Source organism: Zeus faber, assembly GCF_960531495.2.
Source record: "Zeus faber genome assembly, chromosome: 17".
Lineage (NCBI taxonomy): Eukaryota > Metazoa > Chordata > Actinopteri > Zeiformes > Zeidae > Zeus > Zeus faber.
In genome coordinates, this window is record NC_137204.1 from 19,220,731 (window position 1) to 19,233,206 (window position 12,476).

At 46.3% G+C, this 12,476-nt stretch overlaps 1 protein-coding gene across 1 annotated transcript; it reads left to right on the forward strand.

Annotated features, from left to right (window-relative positions):
* Positions 1–954: 954 nt before the first annotated feature.
* Positions 955–10,725, forward strand: LOC307242996 (protein FAM222A-like; the record flags this gene model as incomplete). Its single annotated transcript, XM_080017645.1, has 2 exons — positions 955–1,084; positions 9,356–10,725. 2 exons carry the CDS (start codon positions 955–957, stop codon positions 10,723–10,725), a joined length of 1,500 nt encoding a protein of 499 aa, XP_079873771.1.
* Positions 10,726–12,476: the final 1,751 nt, after the last annotated feature.

Here is a 12,476-nt window from a genome sequence, read left to right on the forward strand (position 1 = left end):
CCAGGTTCCCCTGCTAGATTTGCTTTTCTAGCGTTCAGATTTGCTGACTGCAAGTCAAAGTGGATGCTGTAGCTGCATTTATCCTTGAAAGGAACTTTGTAATGCCTAATTTTCTATTCAGAATGATCGCTTCAATCACCAGTGCTGGGAAGAGGCTGCGGCTCCGACAATGTCAGACGCTCATTACCTCTGACAATAACCCATTTTAGGGAAATAGCTGCTTTTGGCTTTCCCAGCGGATCAATACTGCCATAAATTCATGGAGAAATTTTAAAAGGCCCCGTTCTACAGGCTAGTTACAGATTGAAAGCCCTCGCTCGAGGCTACAGGAGGCCTTGTAAATGATGCGGGCTACAGCATCTGACAGAACAAGGTTGAGAACAGGAAAGAAACATCATAACAACTTAGAATGGAGGATAGAGTCACTGCTAGGGGACATTTACGTGTGTGTGTGTGTGTGTGTGTGTGTGTGTGTGTGTGTGTGTGTGTGTGTGTGTGTGTGTGTGTGTGTGTGTGTGTGTGTGTGTGTGTGTGTGTGTGTGTGTGTGTGTGTGTGTGATTTTAATGTAGACTTTGAAAGAGGAGTGGGAACATTGTTTTTGGTTTTGTGGAGGGGGGGGGGGGAATCCCCATGGAGTGTGTGTAAAATATCAGCCCGCTTGCAGTTTTCATCTTGGCTCTGACTGCTGTTGTGTTTTGTAGATTTTGCTCATCTATAAATCATTTGCTTTTTACAAGATGCATCCTACACATTTCCATCATAACTAAGCCGCTCCTCTGCTTTTCAATTCAAGGGAACGAACGGCCGAATCACCGCGTTTTGGTTGAGAACATTTCTAGTTGACCATTTTAATAAAAATAAAATAAAAAAACATGTTTTTGGCCAAATGGTATTAATCCTGGAATTTTCTCCCCCCCCCAGCAGGTTGACCAAAGTTCACCCAGCGAGCCACCATGTTGGCCTGTATCCAGAGGTGGCAAAACTTCACGTCACAGCATCTGGTCTGCACTCCCAAAGTCCTGGACGTTCCGACGCTTCCATTTCCGCTACCGGTGCCACCGCTGCAGCCCGGCAGCCAGAGGGGTGAGTCCCAGTGTCGCTTGTTTTTAAAAACGAGTAGGGACTGCTTTTGGTAGGTCGCTTGAACCGTCGCTTATATAGCCATCATACGGGAAGTAAAACAATTGCTCCCTCGCAGTGGTCGCCTCAAAGATGCATGCACTGTAAGCCAACGTGATTAAAACGGCACAGGTACGGACATCGGATCACTCTTCACCTCATTCGATTATGTTAAACAAACCTACAGAGCGAAGGAGTGAGTTCATTAAAATGTGAAACAATGGTATTATGGGGTCTGGGCCTTTTGGAAGATTGTTTGTGAATGGATTGAGAGCTGTTCTCCCAGAACCCCACCCTTGATGGGGTTAGAGAGGCAGTCACCGTCGAGATACATTTCGGAGAGGAAACTCTTGCCCTCTCCAAAAGGGGGGGAGAGGTCTTTTTCGAGAACATCAAATTCCAAGAAGGGGACGTTTTTTAATGAGGAAATGAAGCCGAGTCAAACAGCATTCAAGCAAAACTCAACCAACTAATGAAAGAGTCATAGAGGAGATGCAGTATCTACAATTCGAATGTCTGTTTCAGGGAGACGGGGAAACTTCTTAGCAGATAGGGTAGCCCTTGGGAAGGACTTGAGACTGTCTGGTATTTCCTCAAGGCAGAATGGTCCTGGCCAACAGTCTGAGGAGAAGCGCAGACAGTTTGCCGAGTCTCTCAAACACCCTTCCTGGTGGATTTGCTCGGTCAACCTCAGAGATGTGTTTGTCACCAAAGGACGGCGGCGATATTTTTAAGCGTGGAACGGTGCCGGGGGGGAAAGCGGGAAAGCGGCTATCAGCGGTGATCTCTGATCTGTTTATCGACTCGCTCAGAGAGCTTACCGTGCCAGTCCCATGTACGTCATCCACCGTGTCCCCTGTGCTTGGGTAGAACAACCCGACCCTGACTGATGACTTCAGACCTGTGGCAGCAACACCTGTCACCATGACATGATTTGAACATCTGGCGCTTTTCACAGCTTGATAGAGTGTGCAAAGGATAGCGAATCCATTTCAGTTTTCTTAACCATTAGAAGACCGAAGTCCATGTGGAGAGGTTCCAGACTCTGCTCCACCTCGTCCAGTCTCACCTGGAAGCCCCAAATCCAACGCCCCATTTAATGGCCTGGAAACAATGGATATGTAGCTCGAGCCTCCCGTTGTCTTTGGACGATGTCATTTCTTACCCAGGAACCACCTCTACGGGTTCCCCACAGGGTTCAGGACACAGGTGGCCGTATTAGACGCCCTGAAACAATCTCCCGTACGTATAGTAGATGACACCGTGCCGTTGAACCTTTTCAGCCCTGAGGACTCCAATCCTCCGAAACCCGTTTTAGCAGTAATGCTCCACCGGCTTCCGAGATCTTAACGCATAGAAAACCAAAGAAATTGCCGCAGACCTCAGACAAGCACCATCCCCACCTGCAACAATCTTACCATAGGTATTAGGAGGCATTATCAGCTGGGTGCAATTTTCATGCAATTTCAACAAAATGGTCTTTGGAGTGCTTCCTAAAGGTCAGTCGAGGCTGCTTTAACCAATTGGAATGGCTCTCCCCCAACAACATCTCCAAGATCAAAATGGAAGCGGTGATATCGCAGAGCGGTAAACCCGCAGGAGAACAGTGACGGACCGTCGAGGAGCTGTAAAATGAGCGCCAATCACAAGGAGAAGGAGTGTCTCTTTCAACAACTCCTATACGTATATATATAAACCATTTGAGACTCAATCAGGGCATCTTATTTTCGTCCTTTTACCGGAGCACCATTTAGGGGGCGCACGTCTGATATTCCCACATGCGGCGTCCGTATATTCCTATGACTATTTATTTCGACACGTTTTGCCACACAGGATATCGGCGGGGAATCCCAACGGTGGAGATGTCTGGGAACGTTTTCACATCGACACGGACCGGCCCCGCAGACTCCAGGGTCCCAGCTTTTAGCCTTGTTTATCTTTTTGTATTTGCATTGGAAGCTGCGGTATGCAAATCACTTCCATGTTGATAAACAGCGCGTGCGTTCTCATTCGCTCGTGCGGAATTACCATAAATTGATAATCCCTGTCGGTTCAGCCCGTGTTTACATAAACACACGTTCTTTTCCCCGGCCGGGCGAAGCCGTTTTGCTTTTTGCGCACAAAAGGCTTCGGCACACAGGTTACTGAATCATACGCGGCTGTTTCGACTCTCTCGGTTGTGTGCGTGCTGCCGGGGTGCATGCGGGATGAATCCCCAGCACAGTTGTTGCCGTGTTAACTGTGTCACATACTAGAGCTTTCAGGGAAACGTGACATTTGTTAAGAGTTTGTACCCAGTCATATTCAGGTGGAACTGATTTAACTGTTAGCCAATGATGTGTCCTTAACAGGCTGATAAATGCAACCGGATGTAATATTTCTTTGTGGTCAGATTTGCAACTTTCCCCTTTGTTTTCATGGCGACCCGACTTTTCTCAAATTCAACATGTTGGCTCCACTGCACCCCACTGCACCCCACCCCACCCCATCCCCTTACCAGCATCTCCTCATCTCTCATTTTCTCCACGATGGAAAATGCCTCTTTGTGTCTCTATCAAATATTAATTGGGAATCAGTGGGGGCACTTGTCAACTAAACGCTGGAACAGAAGTGCCTGGTTTTGCCTTGGGGCGAAAGCTGTGGGTGTTTTTTTTTTTTTAATCTCCTCCTCCTCCATCTCCCCTCCTCTCCCCGTCCCGCTTTCACATGAACGGCAGCTCCTCGCCTCCCGCTCCAGCCGCCCGACACTGGATGAAACAAAGTCCTCCGCCAGTTTAGAGCCCCTCGGCCTGTGGCCGGACTGTTTCATCAAATGGGGGCGTTGATGGGGATGGGCAGTTCTCCGGGCAGAGCTGTTTTTAGTTTTTAATTTTTGGTCTCCAGTGATTGCACTGGGCCGGGTCATAAAAACCTAACTCTGATAATCCAAATTGAGGGATGTCTGTGTGTGGCCGACTGGTAAGATTTATTTATTTATTAACTCTCTAAGCAAGGACCGTTGCTTTTGATTTTTGCTATCTCCTCGGCGTGGGTGAGGAGACTGCAAGTGCTTTTTCTTTTGATTTATTTTTTTATTTTTTCCCACGCTGCCGGCCTGTGCTCGCAGAGGGCCCTCTGAGAGGAGAACACTCTCCCCGAGCCGGGGCCAAGCGGCACAGCAACAAATGAGGAGTGACACTGGTGTAAAGAGGTATCCGCCCGAGTCTCCTCCGGCACACATAAATAAGTGTTCAACCCCGGGGTTACTCTGCTCTTTCAATGCCTTTCGTGAAGAGATTACTGTGATGGGGGAGAAGCAGCGGAGGAAATGAGCTGAATGAGTGTCTTGTTGTGTGTGTGGGTTTTTATTGTGTGTGTGTGTGTGTGTGTGTGTGTGTGTGTGTCTGTCAGTGTTTACAGAAGAAGATGGACTGGAAGTGGAAGCGCTCGGTGCAAGTTTTTATTGCGGTTTATACGTTTTGGGGGGTTTTTTATTCGGGTATCGCTCGGTCCGTGACCTTATACACCACGAGGCCTGTTTTACTGGGAACTCTGTGCGAATGGTCTTATGGGACGAGGAGCTACCCCAGTAAACTCAAATTACTTCTTTCTGTGTGTACTGTCTCTCTCTCTCTCTCTCTCTCTCTCTCTCTCGCTCTGTCTCTCTTTTTCGCTGGCTCCCTCAGTTTCTTTCTCTCTTCCTGTGGAAATTGTCCCCCCCCCCCCCCCCCCCCCACATTTTGGCATTAACTGACTGCCTCCTGTTAACCCCCGGCACACATTAATATTGGTATTGGTGGGTGTGTGTGTGTGCACACATTGGATGCATTAAAGAGACTCCACGTCCTACATCTCGATGGCCATATTCTGGAAGGCCGTGGACTGACTGCATGTTGATTCATCAAGTCATGTGAACTGAAACCTCCATTTTTTTTTTTTTTTTTTTTTTTTGTTTGTAGCTGATGACCTTTTCATCTAGTTGTGTGTATGAATCAATACTAGGTGCGGCGTCCTCATTTGGACTGAATTACGGGAGCGCAGTCCGGGAGGCTGAATGGAGGTATGGTCAATTAATTACATGCTTCTAATGACCGGGCATATTGGAACGAACTCCGTCCATGGAGGTTGTTGTCATGGAAACAAAGACTAGGCTTTTAATGTGCTGTCGATTTGCACTCTCTGGCTGTGAAGGCGGCGGCGGCTGCGGTGCCCCTCCCCACGGGACGGCCATGAGTGGGAGTGGCCGCCCGACTCAATCCGCCGGTCACTTTCTTTTTACACGCATCTTTTTCCAACTCTCCCCGTGAAACCGTAGACGATTTCAGGGCTGCTCTCTGCAAGTGTTCAACGAGCGAGAATCGGGATGACTATTTTTGCATTTTATATTTGTCATGGTGATTATCGGTGCATGTCTACAGACAATTTGAATTTAAAAAAGCCGAACAGTCTGAGAAAAAATTGAGAGATATAATTGAGATATATATATATATATATATATATATATATATATATATATATATATATATATAATAAAATGTAAAGTTTTCAAAATGCCAAATATACTCAAATAGCTGAAAAAAGCAAAACAAGAATAGTCAAATATATTATCTATACAATACGATCCTATGCACAGGATTGGTATGGATATAAACGATTATAAATAATTCTATGTACTGTATATAAAAGCTTTGCTATACAAGCAGTCTGATACGCAAACTGTAAAATAACCGTGGGAAATTATGTTTAGAGTCAACCGCAAAGTCATTGTGAAACGGATTTGTTTTAGTTTTCTGTTCTAATCTAAAATAACTGCCTGGTCTTACGGGAGGATCAGTGGCCTCGTCCCGTTGGAGGCCATCCCAACTCTAAACCTGAGCTTCCTTTTCCTTTTATGCGTAAGAAGTGATTACTCCCAACCAGATTCACGCGAAATGAAAGGATTCCTCCGCGCAGGTCGAATCGAGCCGCTTGTGAGGAGCGGCACCATGAGGAACCGGTTTCTTCACGTCCAGCAGCAAACTCTTTCCAGCTCTGCCTCTGGGGCCAATTTTGCCTGTAAATCAGTGATTAACTCAAACCGCTTCAAAACAATGAGGTTTCCGGTCTGATCGGGAGGGAGGGGAGGGAGGGAGGGAGGGGAGGGGGGCTAAAGTGTGACCATGGGGAGAGGGGGGATTAGCAAGCTTAAAGTGAAAGAAATGTCGAGTGGGATCGCCGGGGAGGGGGTCGGAACCAGCGTTAGACCACGGAGCACAGCGTGTTCAACACACAAGCTGCATTTCATCCTCAACCCAGTTCTCACATATACAGTATATAGACCCATTTAGACACACACACACACACACACACACACAGCTTCCTTTATCTCCGTATGATTCACAACATGATTAATCGGCCTCCTTCACGTTTGTTGTTAATTAGTCACCGTGTTAATTGAGAGCAAAGGATTAACCCCATTCCCCTTCCCCCTCCCGAATCTTTCTCTCGGAGGAAATCGAATGTGTGGGGAAGGAGTCAGGATTAGGTGCTTTTTTTTTTTTTTTTTTTTTTTTTTTTGTTTTTGTTTTTTTTTCTTCTTCTCTGTGAAACCGTGCCAGTTTCTCTCTGCGTGGTGCCGCTCAGCAGGATTTCATGCCTAAAAAACCACTTTGGTCGGGGGGGGGGGTTAAGAACGTTGAAAGGCTAAACGGTGGGGTATTTAAAAAATGTCAGTTAAAAAGGCTACTTGGACAAATTACAAACATTGGAAACATCAACATGCTTCCGAGCCACGTCCAACTCACCTGCATAACAACAAACAGGAAGCAAGATGCAGTCCAGTAAAATACATGCATAGGCAGGATAAGCTTCTTTTTTGTTTCTCTCCATTTCGGGCTTTTAGGGTGATGATATTTTATTTACCCAAATAAACTCTATATGCTTTATATGGATGATTTCCATGTCTCCTGACTCTGGATCGCATAAAATCAAATAAATATTACAAGACATTATTGTAATTGGAAATGTTAATTAATTAATGTTTCACATCAAAATATTCTCCTTTTCACCGCACGCTTGGGGTGCAGGGCTGTACGTTCCCGTAAATTCCGGTGTAGGTTTCGTACATTGATGTTTTGGCAGGTGTGGTTTGGGGCGCACCCACCTAGAAGTAATCTAGTATTTAACCAAATCCCACCCTGGGCACCAATAAAGAACTATCTTATCTTATCTATCTTATCAAATTGGTAGCTCCGCAATGTATTCTTGATAATTAGGAGTTGGACATTTTTTGGAACCATTTCAAATAAGAATATGAAATTCGGTGAACGCCAAGTCAAATGCCTGATGTCATTATTGTGAACGTTCAATATAATTGTTATATTTCTCGGAGGTAAATGTCACAATGTTTCATTTCACAGCACAGGGTTCTTAGCGGGAGTTTGAAGGGCTTTCATTTAGTCGTCAGAAATTAAAGTACTGGAATACCTTGAAAATAGCCCCCCATGGTGCTGAAGTGCTTGAAAATTCCTTGACAAAAAAAACGTGATCCTATCATCCTGTGATATTTCCCCCTGGCTTTCTCATTCAAACGTTAGCATAAAATGTTTTCCAAAATTGCTTTTACGGCAGATTGCCAGGAAAATTAGACACTTGGCAATGAGATTAATTATAGATACACTTATCTAAATAATAGACTGACTAAGATTATATTATATTTTAATAAATAAAGATCACATTGAAAATTGATCATATTTGTTTTGCTTGAGTCCTTGAAAATGGAAAAAATGTTGCTTAAAAAAGTGCTTGACAGTCCTTGAATTTCATTCTGTAATGCCAGAATGAACCATGATTTAATATATTGGCACCGTTTTTTAATTTTAATTCGATTTTTATTTTATTTTTTTACACACACGTCAACATGCCATTCTCCAGTGCCACAGCAGGTCAAGGCCACTATTCCATTTGTGACCCGCAGGAGTCCCCACCTAAATATGAAAACACCGTCTTCTCTTCCTCATCTTCCTGCTTCCTGCGCAGAGAGATGTCCGTCTCATCTTAAACACCCAATTTATTTCCTCCATCGGGCGCTTTTTCCACAGTTGGCGGGCTGAAATTAACTCTCAAATCAATTTCAAATAAGAACAACAAGTAAGCCCCGCCCCCCGCACACACCGTAAATAGCTTTTGCTACCTTTCCTGTTTTTACCGCGGGGGCCTTGTTTTCTGTGATTTGCCCCGATGACTGTAATATAGGTGCTGTACATTTTTTTTTTTTGTGATTTTCTTTACTTTTCCCGTATGAAGTTCTTCAAAAAGAGCGTTTCGGCGGTTACTTCAGGTGATTTCTTGCTTTTAAATGAAGCACCTTTCCCACCTCTCCTTTGTCACTGTGAGTTAAGCAGCCATGAAATTGGCTGAATAATGCCCCCCACCCCCACAGCTTTACTTTACACCATTCACTCAGTGTATTACTGCCAATTGCTCTTTCACCTCAACTTGCCTCACCACAACTGCCCCCTTTTTTTTTTCTTAATCAACAGTGAGGCTCTAGCCTTTTAGATTACTGTCAATTCATATGCGTGAAATGCTTAAGTAATTTTCCCCAAGTCGGGCCTGAGATTAGGAAGCTAAACAAATGCACCGCTCAGATTTTGGGAACGTACTGCTGCTTTATCCTGACATTTGGGCGGCAGAAGTTTCCACATTGGTTGGAGCTGGTTTTATGGCTAAATGTCACTAAATGAATTCAAGCCCCGGCCGCCGTGGTAAAATTGGCTCCCTTTTTCCCCCCCGCTTCTATAACATTTACTCCTCACACAGATGTCCCCAGATTAACTGATTATTGGCTGAAATAAATCAGAATTAATTTCCCCAAGTACTGATAAAATAGTTCCAGAGGGTGACCGTTTCCTGAATAGGAGGTCTAAGAGAAGGTCTAAGAGATAGGTTGACTCCCATTACTCATTTTAATGTGTTTGGGAAGAAAGGAAAACGTAATACATGTAAATATAGGTTGCCGTTTAAGTTTGGACAATTTGTGGTTTCTGGCTTTCTTGGGTGGTTAAAGCGCGCGCTCTCTCTCTCTCTCTCGTCAAGCTGTGGTGTGACGTCATCTGTTCACTGGTGAAGGACCACTTGTGCTTCCAGTCGGTTTTTAACGTGTAGGGCTTTTTTATTGAACAAAGTGTTGTTTTTTTTAATGTCTGCAACTGTGAACTGGAGGAAATGTTGAAATAAAGATGTTTTTAAAAATCAAAAAAAATCTCTCTCTCTCAGGTGATTCCGGCCCCACGACGCCTCGTTACCCTTCTCCGGCGGAGTTGGACGCCTTTGCCCAGAAGACGGCCCACAGCCCCCTGTCCATCAAGATCTTTCCGTCCAACATCCGTGTGCCCCAGCACAAGCAGCTCAATAGGACGGTCAATGGATTAGACACGACAGGCCGCTACAGCCCTTACTCGCACCCCTACTCGGGAGGCCACCAGGGTTTGTTGGCCGTTGTCAAAGCCACGACGGTGGCCAGGGGTGTGGTCAAGGACTCGGACGGCAAACGGACTAAACACGCACATTCCCAGACGGCGGTAGCACTATATAATAGCCCTCTCAATACTAGCTATGCGGCCGACAGACACGGCCACAAGGCCTATCACATAAGCTCCTGTAAGCCTCCCGACCCGCCGGCCGAAACGCCTTCCTCCGGTGTTATGGTTTCGGCCCTGGCTCCCCGGTCGGAGCCGCTGGACGTCCACAGACTGATGAGGCAGATGAACCGTGTCCCCCAGAGCCAAGCCCCTCAGCTCAGCCCTCCTCTCCGCGCCGTTGCCGCCGTGGCCCGCTCGGACTCGGGCTTCGTCCTCGGAGTGCCGCCCCAGAGCGGCCTGGCCTTCTCGGGAGCGGTCCTGCCTACCCAGAGCGCGGACACGGCCCAAGTGGGATACCTGGATAACGGCGAGTACGGCGTTTGGCAGCAGAAACAACAGCATCAAATCCAGCAGCAGCAGCAGCACTATCAGCACAGAATGCTGAGGATGCACAGCAGCGCTCAGGGGTGCAGGGGTGGGGAAAGCATGATGAACCAGTCTCCCGAAACCTGCCTCCCGTTGGCGTGTTCCGCCCGGCTAGCGTACAGGCCGCACCCCCTCAGCGCGGGCGCTAGCGGGGCCGCGCAGGAGCGGACGGGCTCCCCCACCCCCCACGGCGAGCTCGCCGCGGGACGGTACTTCGCCCCTCCCTGGGACGCCGTCGCGGCCACGCCTCACACCGACTGTTACACTCAGGAGCTCGCCGCCGGCCCCTCACTGGGCAGGGCCCGGGACGCAGGGCTGTCTCGCTTGCGCCCGCTCCCTTACCCCGGCTGCCACCCCGCCAGCCACCCGCCGCAGTGTAGCCGGCCTCAGCTCCGCCTCCCCGCCCACCCCGGGGCCTACAGCGCGGACCAAAGCCTGTGTTGTGGGCTGCCGAGCTCCAGCCTGTGCCATGCCTCGGTGCTTAGCAGCAGCCTGCTGTCTCTCGAGTGCCTGATCAATGAGATCCACCCGCCGTGCATCAAAGAGCGCATGCTGGGCCGCGGCTACGAAGCCGTGGGGTTGCCAAGGCTACTGGAGCACCACCCGGCAACGCACGTCCAGCTCCCCGTCTACAGATGAGACCTGGCGAATTTTCGCGAAACGGGGGCGTTTTCACGAACTCTGGTTGACCAATGTGTGTACATTTATAGAGGCCGTTCTGAAAGGAGACATGCCTTTTAGTTAGTGCATGTATTTGTAGAAGGCTCTATATAATACGGCTGAAAAGGTAAATGATAATCATGAACGAAGGGACGGGTCGATGTTCGGACCTTTTAATGTATTATTATTATTATTATTATGATTATACTTGGATGACCATCAAATCGGCCTGCCGTTCCTCTTAAAATACCAATGCTGTGCATCAAGTTATAATTTGTTATAATTATTTTTTGGTATTCAAAGCATAACTTTTACAGTAGATTGCCCAAACAGGCTATAGATTTGCAGGCAATCTCTGTAGTCCTTTTTATAAGGTCAAAAGCTGTATATTCTTTACGGGGGAAGAAGGGCCAACGGTCTAGGATCGACATCCTCACACCTAGGTTAACTTTTTCCGACTTGCATAATTAATGGAGTGAATTGTGAAACATAAGATGAACCCGGATATGGGAAGGCATTCTGTGTAGTTGATTTTAATTTTTATTTTTTTTTATGTGAATATATCATAGTAATTTTACATGAAATGTTTTGCTGCTGTTTATTGGTGATAATTCATTATTATTATTATTATTATTATTATCATTAATAATAATTGAAACTTTGGTTTACTGCTTTGTCGATTTTTTTGTTTATTTTCTTCGATGATCCTCGTTTCCTACATAACCAGGTACGCGCTCCTCCCCAGCTCCTGGGCCTAGCCATGGCAGTACGTGTCAAATCTTTTTTTCCCCCAATTATTTGTTTCTAATGTGAACGACCTGGTTTTTGTGTCTCATTACGTTCCGTCGGTTACGTGGTCGCGGCCAAGTCGAATTATTGAACCATATAATCAAGTCAAACCGGAGGTGTGTTCACCACCGAACATGGTTAACATCTGCGTATTCTCACCCTGTTTCGAATGCGCAGGGTTGTGCCACTTTTGTCGCGTCGTCGTCGGAATTTCCAATTTAACGCATGGCTCTTGAGTAGGTCAACGTTCCAATCTGTTTTTCTGTTCGTCAAACACATTTCACTGGAGGGGAAAAAAAACGGGCCGTCTTAATCAGCGAGGAGGAGCTTATTTTAGGGCTATAAACCTGATGGTGTGAGATGTGACTGTGTCTGCACTGGTTCATAAGTACTATTTATTTTGAACAGCCAGGACGGTGTGACCGACCGTCTTCACGGTTAAAAAAAAAAAAGTGCAATTATTATAGATCAACATGTGAACCCTCTACACGGAGTTATGTTGAATTAATTACGTTTGAATCTCGTACCCGTTTTGCCTCTTCTTGAATAAGATTGTCAAATAAATTTTTCTAAACCGGGCAAGTTGTTTTTGTCATAATGTGCAGTATTCCATGGTACTATTCCAATATTCCATATAATGCATTCCAAAAAAAAAAAAAAAATGATCTGTTTTCATTCGCCTCAGAGTCGCACGTCTGTTACACAAACCGACCCCTCATCTTTACTTCCCGCATAAATGTTTTTTATCTTCGCGTTGGTAGCCGGCGGTAATTTAAACGCCGTCGATGGTATCACGGAAGTCAGTTGATAAAGAAATCCATTTCTCCTGGACGGATGAACGCTTCCACCCCCCCCACCCCCTGAAACGTGGCTTCAATTTCACAGCCTCTGGGAAAGGGCAGCCGTACAACATGTGGCTGTGAAGTTGAATTCATAAAAAT